Consider the following 21,053-nt stretch of genomic DNA (forward strand, 5'->3'; position numbering starts at 1 on the left):
TCTCTATTTGTCAATTGCCCAACTGTAACTTGTTCACCCAACATGCTATTTATCTTATGGGAGAGACACCTCTAGTGAACTGTGGACCCCGGTCCATTCTTTTAATCGAATACAATCTACTGCAATACTTGTTCTACTGTTTTCTGCAAACAATCATCATCCACACTATACATCTAATCCTTTGTTACAGCAAGCCGGTGAGATTGACAACCTCACTGTTTCGTTGGGGCAAAGTACTTTGGTTGTGTTGTGCAGGTTCCACGTTGGCACCGGAATCCCTGGTGTTGCGCCGCACTACATCTCGCTGGCATCAACCTTCAACGTGCTTCTTGGCTCCTACTGGTTCGATAAACCTTGGTTTCATACTGAGGGAAAACTTGCCGCTGTACGCATCACACCTTCCTCTTGGGGTTCCCAACGGTCGCGTGCTGTACGCGTATCAGCGTGCCAGAATGTGTTGCCTGCCAAAACCCACCGGCGAGCAGCGACGGGCAACACGTAGAGCCGTGAGGCTCCCAGGACTGCTGGTGGGCCCTAGTCCCTCGGGCGACGGCCCGCAATGCTCCGACACACGTCCAAGCTGGTGCAAGGGCGTGCCACCTGACCTATACCTGGTCAGGAAGGTGATGGATTGCTTCGACTAGTTTCCTGCATGGCATACATGTAAACATTAAATACGAGCCTCGATCGGCGCTCAGGTTATCCTGTGAATCGGCTCAAGGAGCCGATCCACCCATGATTCGTATAGGATCTACGATAACATGGTGGTCCTGCTTAATCAATACTAAGTTAAAACGATCTACGACGATCTAGGGTTTTCACCGCATAACCGGAACATCCTACACGTAGTTGAGCCTGGCAGATACGAAAGATAATAGAAAACCAGCCCTAGACAAGGCCTAAAAACCAACGTAGAGTTGATTCCCGGAACATCCCCTCTAGGATCAGCAAACTATACCTTACGCACTACTGGATCATTCAACCCGTTTGCAAGGCCTAACTATGCAGATATCAAACTAATCCTTGAAAAACAAGGAACGATCATAACGGATCGAATCTACTAAATAAAGACTAAGCGAGGTGCTGCCCTAGCACCTAAAATAGATGTAAAGGCAGCTAGATATCTAGGGATAGCATAACTAAGCGAATACATCAAGATAATACCGATGCTAATCCTAACATATCTATGATAACGACGTTGCTCGCCATCAACAAGGCTTCAGTACGAGCAACGCATGAACAACGAATAAACTTGATACTGCCTAGATCGCAAGATGCGATCTAGGCAGCATGGCGCTTACCCGGAAGAAACCCTCGAAACAAGGGGTGGCGATGCGCCTAGATTGGTTTGTTGCGAACGTGATCGTCATTCTTCCTCAATAACCCTAGATACATATTTATAGTCCGTAGACTTTCTAACTTGGGAATAATCCCAACCGTGTACGAGCTAAACTCTATCTCTTAATTCTAACCGACACGTAACCTACTATAATTTACAGATACACGGGCAATCTAGCCCAAACTCTTATACAGGGCCGATTCATGAATATTTTCCACGCATATTCTCTAAGCCCATCTCAATCACGGTCCACCTCTGACTTGGTTAAAATCTGGTGATAACACCTGCGAGATACTTTTCCAGTTGAAGATTTTGAACTTCGTCTAGACGCTTTTAGCTCATATAATGAACTTAGGTCCGACTGTTCTAAATCAACCTCCGAAATATTCCCTACTAGAGTGGATACAAGCTAGCCATCTAAGATGTCATCCGTTTCATCCTCTTCTAGAAAGGAAGATTCAAGCCCGGTGGAAGCTTTGGACATGACCGTTAAACGATCACGCTCAATATGCCTCAACACGTTGACGGATACCGGTATCTCATCGGACTGTCGACCCATAGAAACATCTACCCTACCTAAATTTGAAGAAATATGAGAATCTGAAAAAGCAGTAAAAGAGGTTGAAGACTGTTTCGTACCAGCGGTGTCAAGATTCTTCGCCGCTTTGCGACGCATGGCCTTCTGCATCATATCCTCGTCGGTATCTCCTGCACCATCCTCCGCCACCGCATGTCTCTCGCTCCGTCTAACCTCCGGTTGGAGGACTAGCGGGGGACACACAAGTTGCGGCTGAAGACAGACTTTCGGCGATGACGACGCTGAGCGTTGCGAAGAACTTGCGGACGGAGGGGAAGAGGTCGGAGAAGACCCCTCAGACGACACCGCAGGAAGCACTTGGTGGTCTGGAACTGTTTCCGCGTCATTGCATTAAACCCAGCCAACACAGACTCTTCAGTTCTAAGATGCAGTCCCTTAAAGGCTTAAACCATGTGGTGCACTAAAACTAAGTGGAGCCCAAGCCACACAAAGACACAATGCAGAAACTTATCCCAGAGATGCTCACTGTCAGACCACTAATACAGCAACCGACTGCCAAACAGAATGTAATTATCGCTCGGGATGACTGGGTGTTGGCACATTATACTAACTGTGGACAAGATGTGAAACAATTCAAACTATATTTAGAGATAAGCTAGACTAGTAGAACTGCAAAGGATTGAATCATTGAAGCATATATACGTGCAACCTGTTTCTCCCATCCAGAAGTCATGAGTCTCAGAACAAAAGGAAACACTAAAGATGGAGTTCAACTTGTTCAAAAAAAAAAAAGATGGAGTTCAACACAGAACAGTAATGCACCCTTCAGAGCTCTCACAATCATCATAGTTGATGGTTGTGATCTGTGAATGCAATCCTCCTTAAAAGTCGTCAGGACTGTCATATACATCACTCTCAGAATCATTATCCCACTCCAGACTTTCATTTGCCATCTTCTCGACTATGCTCAGCGTCTTGCCTTCTTCACCTGTCCTTCAGTAGCACTTATCTTCTCCTGTAGGGCCCTCTTCTTGATATATTCATAGAGAGTAACGTGTATCTCATCCTTCCTGTACTTGTTAGTCACTAGAATGGTAACACTGATTTTGTCCAGGCTGACCCCGTTTGCCACCAGAACGTTCCCTAGCTTGTCGATCCCTTCATCGCCCTCGGAGCATTGTATCGTGACACTTTCAAGGAGTGGACATTGAAAGGTCATTCCATCAACTGGCCGATTCTTTGTTTCTGCTCCTTCTCCAGCCTTGTGAACCTAGAGACAAACAAGGAATAAATATAAAAAAGGTGACTTTTAGTGACTCTTATTAAGCTAATGCAATAATTCTACATGCATCTTATGACATACCGATTTATGAATCAACTTGAGCTTTTCTAGTCTTGGTGAAAGCTGGAGGAAGCGGAGCACAACGAACAAGTCCTCAGTCAAATACCATTTGCCAATCTCCAGAGTTACAAGGCTCTGAAACACTGAACATGTTGGCAGCTCCTTTTCCAACATAACCTTGCATTGAGAGGGTTAGCGATTATAAACTAATCGGTAGGACAAAGATATTTTGGCATTTCCAAGCATGGTAATAGTGTATGCCATTGAGATTGTTTTTCTAAACATGAACAAAATCGCTACGTGAACCATCTACAGGAAAAAAAAATACCCATCATGTTTTTAATAAGTAGCAACGAGCCATATGCTGGTAGAATAGCTGCACCTTGAACTTAGCATGCATATCTTTTTTCCATAAGCATACACACAGCAAGTCAGCAAGTGTTTCACATCTCCATATCAAGCAGAAGACCTTTTGACAGCCAGATTTACTCCAAATGCCTTTTTGAGTGTACTACTCTATTCTGATGGATATGACAAGTTAAATCATGAAACATGCATATTATGCAACTTCAACAATTACTTACTGAAGTTCAGAACAACATACAATATCTGCAGTACTATAAGTAATAAGGAGTAGTATCCTGATCCCATGGATAGTAGGCTGTCATACTAATCATAATACACTAGCATTGAACACCAACAAGCATAACTTGCAAAGAACCTCCAGAAGTAAAACTAACAACTTCTGACTCAGACACATGACTGCACTTTAACAAAGTAAAGGAAAGCAACACTCAGTAACACACGGACAACCTTTAAGAAGAAAAACTAACAGCTACTGGTCTCAAATCACCTCGAAGACTTGGTCAAATATATTTTTGTATTTCGAAAATATCAATTGCATCAAGTAAGGAAATTAGCAGTCCATATGATGCTGAAGCTTGCTTGCCATCCATTTACAAATATCCTTTTGTTCAGAACTATTTTCCAAACAAAATATGGTAGTTCTATCCATCCAGTTTTCATTAAGAATTAACAGGGTTGATGTTTGAGCAAAACAAACTAGAACAGTAACATATAGAACAACTGGCTTATTTCTATGGAAACATACCTTTATGTCTAAACCAAATAAGGCAAGCTTCTTGGCATGCACAAGAATTTCTGTAAACTTACATCCACCATCAAACGTAGTCCCACGAGCATCTATCTGTGCACTCTCTAGAGTGGGCTGGTCTCTCCAAGAAATATTTTTAAGTTCATAACCCATGCACTCAAAGCTAATCAGATGTGGGGCAGATATTGTAAAACATGGTGGGATATCAATGGAGCCATCAATGGTCAGCCTTTTTAACACCTTGGAGTCTATGAGGTTAAGATAGCATAATGAATCTATCAAATGTATGTCTTCAAGGTAAGGGCTGTGAGCAATGAACTTGTTCAAAGATGACTGCTCAAATTCCACATCACGCAGAGTCAACTTTTTGAGAGACGGGAGGTAGATTTCATCTGGTATTACACGTCCAATATGTTCGAGATCATTGCCAGGAGCTCCCCACTGTAAATTCAGCTCCTGAAGTGAGTGGCAGGTGAAGATGCAAGGAGGTAAATGAGTCTTATCATAATCATCAAGTATCACATCAAGCACTTTAACATTGTGGTTCACTGCATACTTCATCCATCTCCGCATGCCTCTGACGTGTATGCCAGGAAACTCATCCCAATGTAGTTGGAATGTGTGCAAATCTACATTGGAACGGACGAGCAAACGGTCGTTAACCATACGAGCAAACTTTTTGGCCGTCAAGCCCTCAAAATCTTTAGAATCAAGGCGTATAAACTCCATGGCATCCTCATCAGCTGGATTCATAGCAACCCCACCTCAGATTGCTTACCTCAAACACCTGTGATGCGTAGACACATTCAACACTTTACACATTTAATACAAGACAAAAGCCAGAGGCCCCAAGAACTGATATCAAGATTATGCATGTTGCTTCAGTATAAAGGTTTTACTTGTTTTCATGATTTTAATGATCTCTAAAGCGTGGATCATGAAGCAGGACATTTTTTCGAACAGCACAAGAGTACTTCATTATCCAACAACCTAACAGAATACAAGAAATCTTGACGAGCAATTTTTTGCAGCTAATCAACACAGATCCAGGATTACAAACCATGGAAAGACATTGCTTATAGTTTAACTTCTGTGATTTATTAGTTAAAATATATTGACTAGCTATTTCCATCATTTCAGACTTGTTTAGGTAGCTAGTGTGTCAATTCAATAATAATAACAATAATGAGATTATTTAAGATCTTTTTCGAAGAAAATCGTGGGTATCACTAATGTTTGGTTAAAGGAGCCACTAACTCGTCTTTGTAATGGCCTAATTCGTGGTTGATTAAGCAGAAGTAATAGCTTAGCTAACAAAGAAAGTGTCATTGGTGTGCACAAGAAGCTAGACCAGACAGACTCGCAGAATACAACTGGGAAGATCTACCTTGTGAGCGAGAACAAGATTCTAGATTCCTACCCAGCTATGAATAGAAAAACTGCAGGACAATTACCTCGCGTGGCACCTGCTGTGAGGAAGGGAGCGAGGAGAATGGCGGTGGCGGCGGATTCTGATTTTTAGGGTAGAGATAGGAATATAGGATAGAGGTTGTGCGGCGTTGGCTATGGCGAATTGGCGATTGGGGGAAAGGGGGTCTTTCTCTCCCATGATTGACGTGCGTGAGCAAAATATTGGCGCCAAAATGTCAGATTAGGCGGGAAAACATCCGCCTGTGCTATAAACGCCCAAAAGGACGACCAAATAGTCGTCAAAATCAAAGGTTTCACAATAAACAGACAACTTCGATTTATTGTAGGGAATTTATAAGGATAATTTCGAATCCAAATTGAGTCGGCAACTCGATAAACAAAAAGAACAGATTTCAACTATACACCGCTGACTAGAGCCGCCGGAACAGAACTGTTGTTTTATGAGCTTTTTCTTTTCTTTTGAAACGGAGTTAAAATCTTTGCCTCACCTATTCTATTAATTAAGAAGAAAGTGCTTAGTTTTTAGGAGAAAATCAAGCGAAAACTTACAATAACAGGGCCAAGAGCACACCTACGAGAGAACAACACCAAAAGAAGCAACCTCTAAACCAACTAAAACCGACAACCCAAGAGCATAATGTTGCAAAGAAGACCCGCTAAAAAAACATGACAACCCAAAAAGTGTCCAACAATTAATCAGCTTCTAAAACTTCTCTTGTTAGAGCTCCTTCTTATCCTTCTCATAGAAACCTTACTAAGAGACTTCTCCACCTTCAGGCCCGGCCCTGGGGCAGGGCCAGCGGGGCGGCCGCCCCGGGCCCCCGGAACCTAGGGGCCCCCAGCAGCCATAGCGTATACAGTTCGATGACTCCATGAGAATAGATCAGAGCTTTTCTTTCTAGTGTGATTGACGATGCAGAGAAGCACGAAGCGTTTTTTGTTAATGCGTTATCTCTTCTGCATCCTAACGGACAGAGCTATGGGCCTTTTTTCTATTTAGTCAACATGTGGGCTATTTTCTCTTTGGTTGGTCTTGGGCCATATTTTACCTCAGGAAAAGATATAAAAGTGGGACGACGCCCAAGCTAGAGTAGTCCCTCCCCTCTGTTCTAAATTGATTAATTCAGTTTTGTTTACATATATACGTATCAAGATATGAAAATATATTTAGACACATACGTATATACAATAAGTTAAGTAAATTAATTTGGAACAGAGGTAGTATGACATGTTTCTTTTGGTGGTTGTTCCATTGTTCGTTAATTGTTTCAGCCTTCACAACGGTGAATCTTGTTCAATAAACCTACCCACGGTATAATGTGCCTAATCTGATAGGGTCGGGACAAACTAGACAACTAACTATTAATAGGTATTCGAGCAGAGGCCGTAGCCAGCTGTAAAACATTGACAACAAAGTGTACCCCAAGACCTAAGCCCAAATATTCAAAATGCCAATTCATATGGCATCGCGGAGGAAAAATAAGAATGTCATGGCCATGGCAGTGTAGGAATCTAATTCTCGGTATGTTATTCGTCATGTGTGTCCACCTTTAATTGTTCCTAGGACAAGGGCTGAAGATGAACTGTCGTTGAACTTGTGCTCCATGCCGAAATGGACTGCACTACACCCGCCAGCCACTGTGACTTGTGATTCCGATAGGGTCAACATGGTAACCGTAAGATCGATATCAATGAAAGATTATCACTGACTTTCCAACTAGCTAGAAATATGTATAAATGGTATGATAATTGTTGTTTATGAACATTACATGTATACAAATGCTAATTATTTTATCAATGTTTATATTATGGGCCCCTGGTTCTTACTTCGCCCCGGGCCCTCGAAACCTTAGGACCGGCCCTGTCCACCTTCTTGATATTATCCTCCGAGGCCTTATCCGCTAAGATACAGGCAATTTCCTTGCCATAACCAGGGCTAACCGCCTCCAAACTAGCAAGCAATGCACAAAGCTCCTTTCCAAAAAGAGCCTCTCGGCTAGGATCCAACATTGCTCCACAGTCCAAAGAGGCGAGGGACTGGTAAGGCTCCAACTGCGGTGGTGAGGATGTCATGGCAACCTCCAAAGTCCCAAAAGAGCACAACACCGACGGAAGCACCACCCACACAACTCGTGTAGCTCTGGCGTGATCTGCAACACTGGAGCCAAGAACTCGCCTATGTCCTCGCTCTCAAAGTCAGCAGACACAACGGGAGAGGAACATATGGGCACATGTGTCAACACTCCTGACTTAGCAACCGGTTGCCTGTCGGACTCAGGCGAGACAGAGACTATCGTGTCGACATTAGCGCACTTCCCAAGGTCAAGCGCTTGAGTCGCGACCAAGTCCATGCCCTCATGCTCAGGGGCGGCCGACTCATTAGGCAGCGAAGATGGACCATGAGGAGAGAAACAACCATAGAGGTGCTCTTTCTTAACCACATACGACTTCTGCTTAGAGGAGTCAAGCTCATCCGGCTCCGAAGAACCACTAACACGCGCCAACAACAGCTTAAGAGCAGTCACCTCTTCACGAAGAGGGCGAGCCGCCTCCTTGACACGACCGTCAACCAACTGAAGGAGCTCCATGCGCATCAAGGCAACCTGGGACTGAAAGAGAGAGTCCATAGTGGCGTTGACCTTGATTTGCTCGCAACTCGTAGGAGAGGGTCTTGGCAGCACCGCCGCAACCGAGAGGCCCACGACCTCAGCCCAACTCTGAGGCAACGAGGGACGACGAAGCTGAGCTGACGGAGAGCGGCTCCGCTGGCAAGGAGCAGAAGCGACCAGAGAACGAACACAACTGACCACCTCTTCACCAGGAGCGACAGGAAAGCGAGCACGACAGAAACGCTCTCGGTGCCTCAGACGACGATAACGGATGCATCTAAACAGCCCACGACACGTGCTGACTTGGTGGTCACGCTCAAGGCACCTAAAACACCTCCCTAGAGCCCAACGCTTGAATGCGAGACTACACGCGAGACCTTCCTCTCGAAGCAAAGATGTTGGAACGGGGGCGGCCGCCCCAACCCACCTGCACCCAGCCCTCCTCATCTCCAACAGTGGCAGTTGCAACACATGTGTTCAACGCACAACCCCTGACCACACCGTCAAAAGCAACATCGCAGGACATGGTAGCCAGCGGCCCTCCGACACGAGGCGGCAAGCCAACCTTGCTGCAAAGACCAACATCGAAATCGGTGCCAGGAGCGATGGTCAATGGCGTCCGCGGCGCAAGTTCTTCATTGCCTTCCTCATTAGAGCTCAAGGAAGCAACCCACAACAAATCTGCATCGCGTCGGCTGGAAGAAGAATCCTTACCTGCACATGCAGCCGCAGTAGCAGACACATGGTAGCAACCCTTCGGAGGCTCCTAGGTGGGCATCTCGGGAATGTGCTCAACGACAGTGCCCAAGCACATAAGTGATGACGGAGCTTCTACCGGCAGGGGCCGGGACGAGCCTACAGTAAGCGGAGGCACCACAAGTGCCGGAGCATCGTGGTTGAGCGCTGCTTGCACCATCTGCACCGGGATGGCTGTCACGGGGACGAGCTCGTCGACGCATCCCGTGCGCTGGGGAGGCGAGGTGGCCGCCGACGCAGCCAGCTTGGGCTTGGAGCACACACCAGCGAGGAGAGGCACCGCGGCCGTCGGCAGCAGGCCACACGTGGTGCCGACGAGGGGAGCCGCAACGGCTGGTGGTGGGGCCTGGAAGACCGCCTCCGAGAGGACCGGGCGCCTCACGGACAACTGACCACGAACAGCCTTGCCGGACTTGTGGGCGGCAAGGACATGCCATGGTCACATGAGTTTATTTCACAAGCTGTACGTATTTATAAACTTGGAATATCATATACCTCTTCTTTTCAAATTCCCCTTCATACTTTCCTATTGCAGTAGCTACTCCCACATGTCATTCTAACGTGGTTGGCTTTGGCTATGGCAAAGCAAAATTCGTTCATTGCAAGAAAAACTAAAGGCCAAAGTCTACTTCCTATACTTTTTAAATAGAAGTATGACCTACAAAACCGAATGGAGGGATTCTGTTTGTCGGCAAGATAACTGCAACTTAATAAAGTTGCCTTTTTTCTCATAAAGTTACAATTGTTCAACATTTGCATTCGGGACAGAGTTGCATCTGTCAGTTCGGATTAATAGGTTTAGTGGGCAGTGAGTATTAGAATTGCAACTCATCGAGCACACAAGGACACATCTGCACCTACTGGCTACATAACCAAACGATGCATATACGCGTCCACACTTTATTAAGTGCACCATAAACATTCTGACCCGTGCAGAAATCATCATGTTCCGCCTAGTTAACTAACAATCTAAATTTAACTAACAATCTAAATTTAGCAATTGGAAGAATCACATCAGCCAGTTCTGCTCGTGTTGATGCAGTCCGTTGGCCGATGAGACCTCCATGAGCCGCTCTCGCATTAGCCGATTGCAGATGTAGAATGTGGTAAACTGGAAAGGGCGTCCAGTTTTTAAATAGCGGCATGGCACACATCAGGCACAAGGCAGCACACTAGAACAAAGGACTTGATGGATCGAACTGTATTACTGGGAGGAAAGCTAGACAGCAAAACGAAAAATCCAATCTATGCCTTAATATACATATAGGGGACTCAATGTAACAGATACTACCATGCAAACCACATTAAACAAGGCTGTGTGTTCCAGCCTTCATATGGAGTTCAAGCACCGAAAACATGGCAGTAGCATAGCGCTGCTGTCAGGACTCCTGGAATGTATGGTTACTGTGCTCCTCCCCTGCAGCACCACTGCCACCATCAGTTACACCTTTCGGAAAGCTGGCTCTGTTTGTGGCTACTACGTTAAGAGTATGGGGAATAGGAAGAAGCTCTGTTACCATTACTACTTCTGTTTCGTCCGGCTGTAGTGCTCCTCGTGGTCTTTGGCCGAGCTTTGCGACCCTGAAAGAGAAAATGACCAGAAAGCGTCAGGTGAATCACATCCTTTTGTGGTACTATGTTGCAGAGTATTACTACTTTGTATTCTCTGAAGGGAAATCTTGGAAATTATTTGCCCTTCATGCAACAAATATTCAGTCCAGCCAGCGACTACATGTACAAAACACATAACGATAGCCAGCAAATGTGACAGAAATACTACTTATCCAGGAATCTCTCGCAAAATAATCAACACTTCAATCAAGTTTTTATAGAATGTCAAGAGCTGGATATGGTCAAGACGCAGATTATATTCAATACAAAGGTAGATAAGAAATTTAAAAGGAGAAGAACACATATCACTTGCATCCAGTTAGTGTAAAGAACATCACAAATATCACCATATGACGTTTGTCATGCACCGGTGGACAAGTTGGAATAGAAACAGATAAAGGACCCCTCAGTATACAACCAGTTTACAGTTAACACTGATTCATGAACTCTTTCATCCAATCAGCCATAGCATTTCCAACATCACGAATTCAATTAGCCTGCTGTTCTAAATTAGTACTACCTCTGTCCATAAAAGAATGTCAAAAGTTTGTCTAAATTCGGATGGATCTAGACATCTTTTAGTGTATAGATACATCCAAATTTGGACAAACCTTCGACATCCTTTTATGGAGGGAGGGAGTAGCATTTTCTTTAGATTCATATGGCGTCATAAAACCAAAGCCCCAGCTCCAGTTCTTACTGAAATCAAGGTTTGTTCACATAGTGCAAGCATAAATTCAGCATCCTCCCACAGAGCTGACATCATTTGGCAATTTAGATGGCCTGAAGACCAGCAGGACATTCAGCGAGTGCAGATTTCAGAGACAAATCACTAAGCATGAGACTAATTTAGCACATGCGTAGGTCGCTTCAGACAACATCATGATGTAAAAAATCAATAATTCTACATTTGCACCAAAAAATGAAAGATCTCAGAATAATTAACTTTGCATCAGCAAAACATGATGACGCCCCAGAATGCCAGAACTATAGTGAAGAACATTATATTGTGTATATGAACTTCCTGATGAATCAAATCTCTGAACAATCACAAAGAGCCGAACCGAGTGCAAAACCTAATAAGTTCCTAAGCTAACATGAATAATAGATGTGGACGAGTTGACATCACACGTGTATTTGCAAACAAGGCTTAATTGGTAGATGCTTCTTAACAACTGAATACATACCAATGTAAGAGAAACATAATCATACAGTTTTAGATTTTACCTCTACCACACATATTGAGTATTCTGGAACCAGCTCTGCCTTGAGTCCTAGACAGTAAGGCATTGCCAAATTCCAGCCAGCCGGACTAATGGTTTTTCCATAGTGGGAAATCCGCAAAAGACAATTATTGTAAATTTTAATCATCGTGTGCTGAAGACTACCACAAGTTATTAACGATTAACAGAGCTATCAAATATTTTAGTGCATAAATTCTTCACATTATTTAGTTAATAATGAATGTAAAGTTGAAGTGCCTGGTTTGAGATATAGCATTAATTTCTTCTTATGTGAAACTAATGTGCCACTGAAGTTGCTTTAATGATGCAAAACAAACAAATTTTAGAGTTATTCATCTAGTAGTTAGTACACCAAACAAAATTAGCAGATGAAGATGCCTGTATATAGAAGTAATTAATTACCTACAGGCATCAAAAGTACAGTAGGTTATTTAACTGGTAACTTCTAGTGAGGCTTCATGAGGACACTTCCTCAAGAAGGTGTCACTCCACTCACATCAACAATACCCGCTAGCCTATCCACACCAATTAAACGGCATAGGCAGGTGTACGCAAGAAGCCAAGAACCACCACTTGTGATGCCACACAAATGGAAGCACTGATACTGAGATCCAGTAAAGGGGAACAGGCAATTTTGAGATTTGAGACAGCAGTTGTGATAGCAGATGCCTGAAAATAGATGGCGCGTTGTACCTTGCCCATGCACTTCTCGAGGTGCGGGGCGAAGCGGCCTGCGACGACGGGGCGGCCGCAGTTCATGCAGTCGACGACATCGGCGGCGATGGCGGGGTGCGTCTGCCCGAACACGTCTGGCGCGCCCTTGTTCCCCCCTCCTCCCCCGGTCCCGCGGGTGGCGCCTCCGTCCTCGGCGCCGGGGTGGTCGGCGGCGGCGCGCGCGGCCCAGGCGCGGAGCTCCTCCTCCTCGGCGTCGACGCTGCGGTCCAGGCCGAGGCGCGCGATGCGGTGGCACTCCGACGCGACGTCCGCCACCGCGAGGTCGAGGAGCTCCTCGAAGCAGCTCAGAGCGAGCTGCGCGCGCGCGCGCAACAGGGGAAGAAGAGTGAGAGGGAATTCGTCGGTCAAAATCGCGAGAGGGGATTTGGGAAATTTGGGGCTGTACCTGGGATCGAGGGCTGACGGGGGCGTCGTTGGAGCACGACATAGCGGCGGTTGGTTTCTGCTCTTTTTTTGTTGTTGAGGGTTTTGTAGACTGGTGACGATTATTTTGTTCGAAGACAGAACTGTTGAGAAAGAGTAAAATGCATGGCGCATCTAAAGGTATAATTGCTGCAAGTCCATGGGCTACTCACAGCGCATCCACGTTAGCCAGCAGGCACGCACCGACTGGGCGGCCGCTCGTCTCCATAGTTGGTTCACGCGTCATGTGAGGATAGGGTGGCTCCAAAAATATCTCCTGCAGGCTGGTCGTGGAGGAGAGAGAACCAACCTAATCCCCTTACCAAATCCCTTCCGCTCGTGCCGCCCGCAGCAGCCGAAGGTCGACGCCGCCTAGCTCCCTCTCCTCCTCTCCCCTCGCGCCCCCATCCCGGCAGCCACCTTGCACCACTAGCCCCACCTCAGTAGGAGCAGCCGGAGGTCAGGGTCGGCGCAGAGGAACCGCAGGAGGGCCGGCCGCTGCATCGAGCCGTTGTGGTTGAGGTTAGCGTGCCGGCGTCGCCGCAAGGGAGCACTGGCTGCCGCTCACGCCACCATGGATTCGCCGATCTAAGCGATGCCGAAGTCGCCGGCGTCGCCACGAGGGGCACAGGCGGCCGCTCGCCATGCCGCTTCGTGCTTCTCCTTCCATCCTCACTCGATGCGGCGGTTGGAGTTCTGAAGCCTCCATCTCCGTCTCCTTTTCGTCCCGCACAGCAGCTAGCCAAGCTCTGCATCATCCTCCTTCATCCTCACCCACTTCGTCACTCAGAAGAAAGAAAGAGGACGACTTGCCCTGGCACCACTGCTGACCTCCTCCTCCTCTATGCTGAACTGGAGGTTACATGAGGCCATCGTTGCAGAGGTTGATGTCGGTATCGAATTTGAGGTGAGCTTCCGCTAGCCCCGCCCTTATCCCCTGGTTCATCCTCGTTGCTGATTTAGGTGCTGCTAGGCTGCGCTTCTTATTCTTGGGTGCTGAACATGAGAAGCATGGACTTGGTTCCACCTGACCTGGTAGCATTTGCACCACTTGCAGGTACCAAAACTTCTCTCCTCCCTGATATTGAATGCTTGCATTTTTTCCATTCATATTTCGTTGGAATTAATCCTGGTCCGACCGAATCCTTCATTCGTTGGGCTTGGAAACTTCTTTTTAGTAGGATGCACAAGCTCTAGGCAAAGCGGCAAGGTTTTCAGGCATTGGTTTAAGATTCTCATGGACAGAGGTAAGCAATCCCCTGCCTCCCATTGCCTTTGTAAACCCTGGAATCTCTGAACCCAAACCAACTTTCCAACCTTCATGAAATTACACTCGAGGAGGTTGTGAATCGGGATGCAATGGCTGCTCCTTAAACCTGTACAAATACTCTAGAAAAGGTCAAATTTTGTGGTAAAAGTTATGCAAGGTTTTTTTCTTATATAACTTTCCTGTATAGTTTAAGGTTATACACAATGTTATTTTCGATAATTAGTCTTAGCTTTGATTCGCTCACTTTCTCTTCCCATGGAACACCCAAAATCTGGATATATTTAGACTTCTATTCCATATTTAGATGGCATTTTAAATAATCTGTAAGCTCTTTAGGATTAGATGTTATTTGAGAATGATTTGATTTGTATCTGGCCAGTCCATGAACTAAATTTTATTTTGTATTCTGCTACACTTCGATACTAAAAATTAAATTCTAAAGCCTTTGATTGTATCTGAGACTATGACCTGAAGAAGTTTGGTTTTTCTTTATACAGAGGCAAGGAGGTTGTCGCCGGCGTCAATGCTCCAACATGAGCCCCTTGACACTGTTGCGCGTGGAACTCAATGCCGCCATGGTACTCTCCTTTGCCCGTGCCTTTTTTTTCTTCCTTGGCTATGTCGATGTGTGCTCTATGCAACGGGTAGCCAAATTAATGTGGCCGGCTTGACATTGACCGCACCTGGTGTATGTCCATTTTATCTTTCATTTTTGGTTGCACCATCTGTTTGATGAAATTATGAAATCATTTGTTTTGTTCAGAGGTCTAGGTGATTGAAAAAAAAATGTGGCGTAGGTTGCACATGATCAAGTATTGATGCCCTCTCCCTTTTGAAAAATGCTATTTAATGGCCTTCAAAGGTGTGGGTGTTCTGTTACGGAAATTGTTAATGTGCTCTTTCCTGTGTGTAATGGAGAAGCGAAAACTGTTGGGCATACTTCTGCTTAGTCTATTTTTTTCAGTTAACGGAATTTCAATTTTCTGTTGATATTTTATTGAAACGAGTGAACTCAGTCACTTACTGAGTTTCCTTCAAATGAATTTGTTTTGTGCCACACTCCAGAGCAAGAGTGCCATTTATTTTAAGGGATTGAGTGGTTGTTCATGTCCTGCAACCAAATTATTTTAAATCAGAGAAAACCAATGTTCTCAAAGTAAGAGTAACGTTTATTTTAAGGGATTGAGGGTTTAATTTATTTTTGTGTCACCTAAGTGAAATCATTTTCTATGATGGTTCTCTTTCATGTACAGAACGGTTTGGGCCATTTTAGAGATAAAATGTTTTTCTTTCTTAAGTAGCTATCTTGTGGCTACATAGCATTCTAAGTTAACAGGATAGTTTGATTATATGCATGTGTGGTTAAATCCTTATATTCCTTTGAAGACATAACTGATGTTTCTCTTGCTTTGGCCTTTTGCAGCAAATTATACCGATTTTATTTAGGGACACGCTCATGTGAGCTATGCCCTCTTACTCATGCCATGAGTTGTCGCTGTTATCGTCGTCATCATCATGATGATCGTACTATAGGTATTTGATTTCTTTACGCTGTGTTACCAACTCCTGTCCGTGCCAGCTTCAAGTGGCTCAAGGTCAAGCTCTCTGATGTCCGCTAAGCTGTCCACGGTAGCTTTGAGTGGCTCAAGGCCAAGCTCTTTGACGTCTTCTAAGCTAGCCTCTGAACTCTGCTCTCAATCTCTCCAATCCTCCAGAGGCTCTCTCTATACTTATGTGTACTACTACTGCTACTGCCAATGATCACTAAACTGGTGTGTGTAGTACTACTGTTGCTGTACATGCCGCCAAAGCATTTCACCACTTGCAGGTAGCCAAAATCCTCTCCTTCCTGATATTGAATGCATGCATTTCTTTTGTTCATATTTCGTTGGAATTAATCCCGGTCTGATTGGATCATTTATTCGTTGGGAAATTTGGGCATAAGAAGCAGAATTTTTCGATTCCAGATTACGATGGTGGTTCGCCAGAGAACAGACTGGAGCAAGGATGCCGGTCTGCTGGGGGTGGTGAAGGTTCAGGAGGAGTGCATCGTCGCCACCTCGTGGAGGAGCGCTAGCAGCTGCTCCGTCGGGATGAGCGCCTTCACCGTCACCAGATGGCCATTCTTGCATCGACATGGCTGCACGAGCGTTCGGTCACACGATCAAGTTTCTTCCCTCTTTCTCTTGCTTAGGCATCAACACATATGCATATTTTTTATTACCTTTTTCTCTGCAAATCAGTACACGGGAGACACGGATGCCTTGACAGAACGGCAAGGCTGAGCTGCAACTGCTGTAAAGAAATATCAACTTTCAGCTGATATGTGGATTTTTTGATTTTTAGATACGGTTGTCTTCATCTTTCTGCTATGTCCTGGTTTCCCTAGACTAATGTACACCATCGTAGTTTAATTCTTTTTTAATTTATAATAGCAGTTTTTAGTTTTGTATCTGGGTCAATTTGATTTGATTCAAATAGTTACTTCAAATAACTGCAACATTGAACTATTTTGCTTTGAACTGCTGTCTTCTCCTCTGTTAAGTTGGTAATACCAAACTTGCGTATCATTTTGGCTCATTGGTGTAGCAGGCCATGGCCCTTTGGTCTAAAAATTAGGTTCTGAATAGTGAAGTGACTCAACATACGTGAAGATTTCCAGACATGAACTTCCAGTTTATCTAATAATCTCTTAGCACCCAAATTCTTCTGCTCTTAATGAAATGTTGATATATGAAAGTCAGTTTAGGCACACACATATTAATTTCCAGTTATTCATGATTGCTACTTCCAACCTGTTTCGCATGCTCCAGTTTATGGTGATTCCTAAATGTCTCTGTTCTCCTTTTTAGGGGTATGGCAAGAGATGCATGGTTACATAAGGATAGTGCCCTTCAGAGATACGGATATTCCAACATGTTGATAAACAAACTGAAAGTTTCCGGTGACTGTAATTTTCTAACTTATAATTAGAAAGTTAATGCATACTGAACCTATATTAGATTTTCCAATGATGTACTACGGCCGTCTATTGTATGGTCGATAACTCATATTACATACTGTCTTGGATCTTTTACTGGTTATTAGTTGTTGGATGGTCGAGTTTACCAGTAGATTTTTGTTTACCTTGATGTTCTATTGTCACCATCTGTTTGACCTTTCTTATTTGTTTGCTATCTATATTTCCTTACAAACTGAATGCTCCTGAAACATCTCTCCCACATATGCGACCATCGGTGTGAACCCCCCAGACCTAGGTATGTGTGCACAGATCATATGCTCACGTGCTAACTGAAGATTAGCTAACCAGGAAGTTCTCTATTTCTGTTTGCAGGGAAGGATGGTGGCAAGAGGATGGGCCTGAAATTCGACTGGGTTAAGTGAGCTCCGATTGTTCCCTTTTTTCATTTTCGAGTGTATTTGTTCAGTTATTATATTCACCTGGATTGTTTTTCTTTTTGGCATATTGCTGTGTCTGCTGCACCAACTCCAGAAGTACCATCTTTTTAGGAGAGAAGTAACATTGTTTGTCCGTCCCTTTATGTTAATCTATTATTCATGGCCAGGCATTTTAAAGACTAAACCAAAATAAATTTGGGGTGATTCAGCCATATGGTCCTTATCTTTCCATGAGGTGGTACATGTGTATAGTTGGGGATATTCACAAGGTAAACAAAAAGAAAGAAAACTGAAACTATGTGCTGTTGCGCTATTATGCTTGTTGATGTCAACTCTCAAGGAACATTCACTCATTTTACCTCCCTACCTTTCTCCCTTGGAGAACCAAATGACAGAATAATAGTATTAGATGCTACAAGTGTGCGAAATGTGCTTCATAAGTATTTGCCACGAATATGCTTTTTTCTCCCCTTGCCTTGCAAGACCACATTACATTATACAACTGCATTAACGTCATGCAACTATACTTCTGTTCTATAGGTACTGGCTTTCCAAGTTTCCATTGGGTTACAACCACTAGATCCTATACTTCTGTTCTACCTATAACACATATGTGCCTATACGTCACCATCTCACGATTGTTTGTCTGTGGTTACCAATTTTGATATGGTGGTTGCATCTGTGCCATATCACATACATCAGTTCCCCCTCAAGAATTTGAAATTTTTGCAAATGTTTTATCCAATACAGATTGCTTCTATAGTGCAGGGATATTAAAAAGAGCAAGTAGCAGTACAATGAGTGTCCAGGATTTTACCTGCTTGCTGGCATGTCTGTTGTGCTGTCCTGAACTTCTGCTCTTTGGGCTCATTTGCAGTGTTGCATTGTTGATCAATTCAGATAATGGCCAAACCAAGAATGATGATTATGCTTCACCATCCTTTGATGATCAAAGGTGAGCATCATGCATATGTATATATTTGTGTCTCTTGAAAATCAAACCTTGCATTTTTACTTAAATTTGTGCCAATGGTCTCTCTACCCTCTGAGGATGGATGTGGCCACTTAAGTTCTTATAAATTCAGTTCTTTATAATTTGCCACACATTAGTTAGTCTTTTACAATTTGTCACACATTAGACTGGTTCCTTTATAATTTGCCCTATATCTCCTTTTACAGATCTATTTATTTGTTTAACTCCAAAATACTTATGAAATACAATACATTATACCTGCCTGGACCGAACTTGGTGGATCGATCTCCCGAATCGCTGTATCCCAAAATCGATTGTTTTCCTCCATCGCACTAGAAACAGAGGAGCCGTCCGCCGGCCACCACGGATGGCGTGACGACCACGAACGGCGGAGGAGGTGCAGAGCTGCCTCCCGCCGGCCATACCGACGTTGAGGCTTGCTAGCTTGCATTGTATGTCTGCCGAGCTGCACTGGTAGTTCCTTCTAGGGTCGCCTCAGGTGCAGCGTGTTGAAGCTAATTCAGGTGTTTGCTGAATCTGGTTCATCAGCTGTTCTGATAATAGCCAAAGAAACTTGGCTTTCTTCTATACAAGAATACTCAAAATTCTTGAAAGAGATAAGCTGTAAATCACGCTTCAATGCGAATTTTGGAGTGTAATTGCAACTCACGAATGAGCTTTCTATGAGCCTCTTCATAGATTTTCTCGGCCACTGAAGAGAAGAGCGGTTGTACTAAGAGGAAGAGAGAACGAAATTATCAAGGAAGGATAAAAAAGGCAACCAGCAAGGATCAGATTTAAGAAACGGCAAGGCGGCTGGGATCTGATTTCGGATTGAGTCATCGACATGGTATCCAGTCATCTGTTGTCAGATACCAGCGATTTGGGGATCGGTCGACGGTTCGGTCTAGGCGGGTACTATTTCACAGGTATTTCAGAGTTTTAGAAAATGAATGGACGTGTTAAAGGAGGTACAGGGCAAATTATAAAGGAATCCGTTTGATGTGTGGCAAATAGTAAAAGGCGAAATAATATGTGGCAAATTATAAAGGTTCTAACTAATGTGTGGCAAATTATAAAATATCCCAATGATCTCTTTGCACTTTGAGGATGGATGTGGTTATCGGCTTTGCTTTTCAAATAAACATTAGATTAAAAATGATTGCTTGCATTTTTACCTAAGAGGACTATCAAAGAAGGAAGTTTCTTTACAAACAAACGTCCATTCAAAGTGATGTTTTCCCACCTATGTGTTCACTCATTTTCGTAGAAGACTTACATGCGATGATTTGTTAAGTATGTCGTAGTGATAAAAAAAAATTCACATGCACATAGCCTTGCAATCTTCTTTTGCTCTACATCTGAACAGAATCCATCAGAACTACTTTCCTGATGACCAGGATCAATTTGCTTTTGAATGTTCGTGCTTCTTGCTGCATATGGTGCTCACATGTTTGTCTATCAACAATGGTGAACCTGATCCGATCATCTGACCGTTATGTGCAAGCTTGACTAAATTTCGTAGATTGTACCTAGCAATTCCATCAGCTATGTATATAATACTTAGACAATAATAGTAACTCCAAAGTGCAGTTACATGTACAATCGTAATTCATATGCTATGACATTGGAGTTATATGCCTTCCATTAGAGATATTCACAAGATTTTGTCAGATATACTAACTTTGAAATGCAGTTACATGTCAAATTAACGTTTTACGGATTTTTATTGTCCTTATATAAAGTCTGCATTGGCGAGTTTCACGGGATCGTGCGCCAAGGCGCACCCCAAATCTAGTCCTTAAATTTGCCGGCGGGGTTCGAAGTGATCTGTACATCGATTGTATGTCCAGCCGGCATTTCGACCCATGGGTACCTATGGACACCTGACCCGAATGGGTAGAGTATGGGTCTCGATGTTTGCTCATGGAACGATCCATGGGCAACCCGATTAGTCATGGATCGGGCATGGATATCAGTCTATGCCCACGGGTTGCCCGATGGGTCACCCGATTAATGTTACTAATTAAAATAATTGATTTTTTTGTATGGTACGTGGGCTATGATACACATACATTATACATGTAGACAGTATACATCGTTTACACACAAAGCTCTTGTGTCTAGACACCAAGCATGTGCATATTAGTACTACTTGCAGTCACAAAGCCATGAACGGGAACACACCACTCTTCGTCCTGGCAGCCCAACAATAAGCCGATGTGTTCTAAATATTTGGTTGAGTCAAACTCTCCATTTTTTTTTGTACCCGATGGGTTGCCCGATAGGG

General features: G+C 44.1%; 2 protein-coding genes and 1 long non-coding RNA gene across 18 annotated transcripts; 1 reads left to right on the forward strand and 2 right to left on the reverse strand.

Moving 5' to 3' along the window:
* Positions 1-2,553: 2,553 nt before the first annotated feature.
* LOC127311749 (F-box protein At4g22280) lies at positions 2,554-5,913 on the reverse strand. Its single transcript, XM_051342210.2, has 4 exons — positions 5,788-5,913; positions 4,331-5,120; positions 3,241-3,396; positions 2,554-3,147 (listed from the first exon to the last, which is right to left on the reverse strand). Exons 2-4 carry the CDS (start codon positions 5,084-5,086, stop codon positions 2,845-2,847), a joined length of 1,215 nt encoding a protein of 404 aa, XP_051198170.1. The 5' UTR covers positions 5,087-5,120; positions 5,788-5,913; the 3' UTR covers positions 2,554-2,844.
* Positions 5,914-10,302: 4,389 nt separating this feature from the next.
* On the reverse strand, positions 10,303-13,260 carry LOC127311754 (SAGA-associated factor 11). Of its 2 annotated transcripts, none has more exons than XM_051342223.2 (4): positions 13,105-13,260; positions 12,678-13,013; positions 10,647-10,710; positions 10,303-10,546 (listed from the first exon to the last, which is right to left on the reverse strand). In XM_051342223.2, the coding sequence occupies exons 1-4, from the start codon at positions 13,144-13,146 to the stop codon at positions 10,509-10,511; spliced, it is 480 nt and encodes a 159-aa protein (XP_051198183.1). In that variant the 5' UTR covers positions 13,147-13,260; the 3' UTR covers positions 10,303-10,508. The 2 variants fall into 2 exon arrangements, with proteins under 2 accessions (XP_051198183.1, XP_051198177.1); XM_051342217.2 differs by having other exon boundaries at positions 10,303-10,557.
* A 63-nt stretch (positions 13,261-13,323) lies between these two features.
* LOC127311771 (uncharacterized) lies at positions 13,324-20,453 on the forward strand. 15 transcript variants are annotated; one of them, XR_007857882.2, is made up of 9 exons: positions 13,328-14,028; positions 14,095-14,178; positions 14,300-14,368; positions 14,889-14,969; positions 15,815-16,219; positions 16,359-17,648; positions 17,726-18,059; positions 18,668-18,745; positions 18,970-20,453. It is a non-coding gene; the product is annotated as an uncharacterized lncRNA (long non-coding RNA). The 15 variants fall into 15 exon arrangements; XR_007857909.2 differs by having other exon boundaries at positions 20,164-20,453; XR_007857902.2 differs by having other exon boundaries at positions 13,329-14,028; positions 17,726-17,771; positions 17,958-18,059; positions 18,668-20,453.
* The last annotated feature ends 600 nt before the right edge of the window (positions 20,454-21,053 follow it).

The sequence above is a fragment of the Lolium perenne genome, chromosome 1 (genome assembly GCF_019359855.2).
Source record: "Lolium perenne isolate Kyuss_39 chromosome 1, Kyuss_2.0, whole genome shotgun sequence".
NCBI lineage: Eukaryota > Viridiplantae > Streptophyta > Magnoliopsida > Poales > Poaceae > Lolium > Lolium perenne.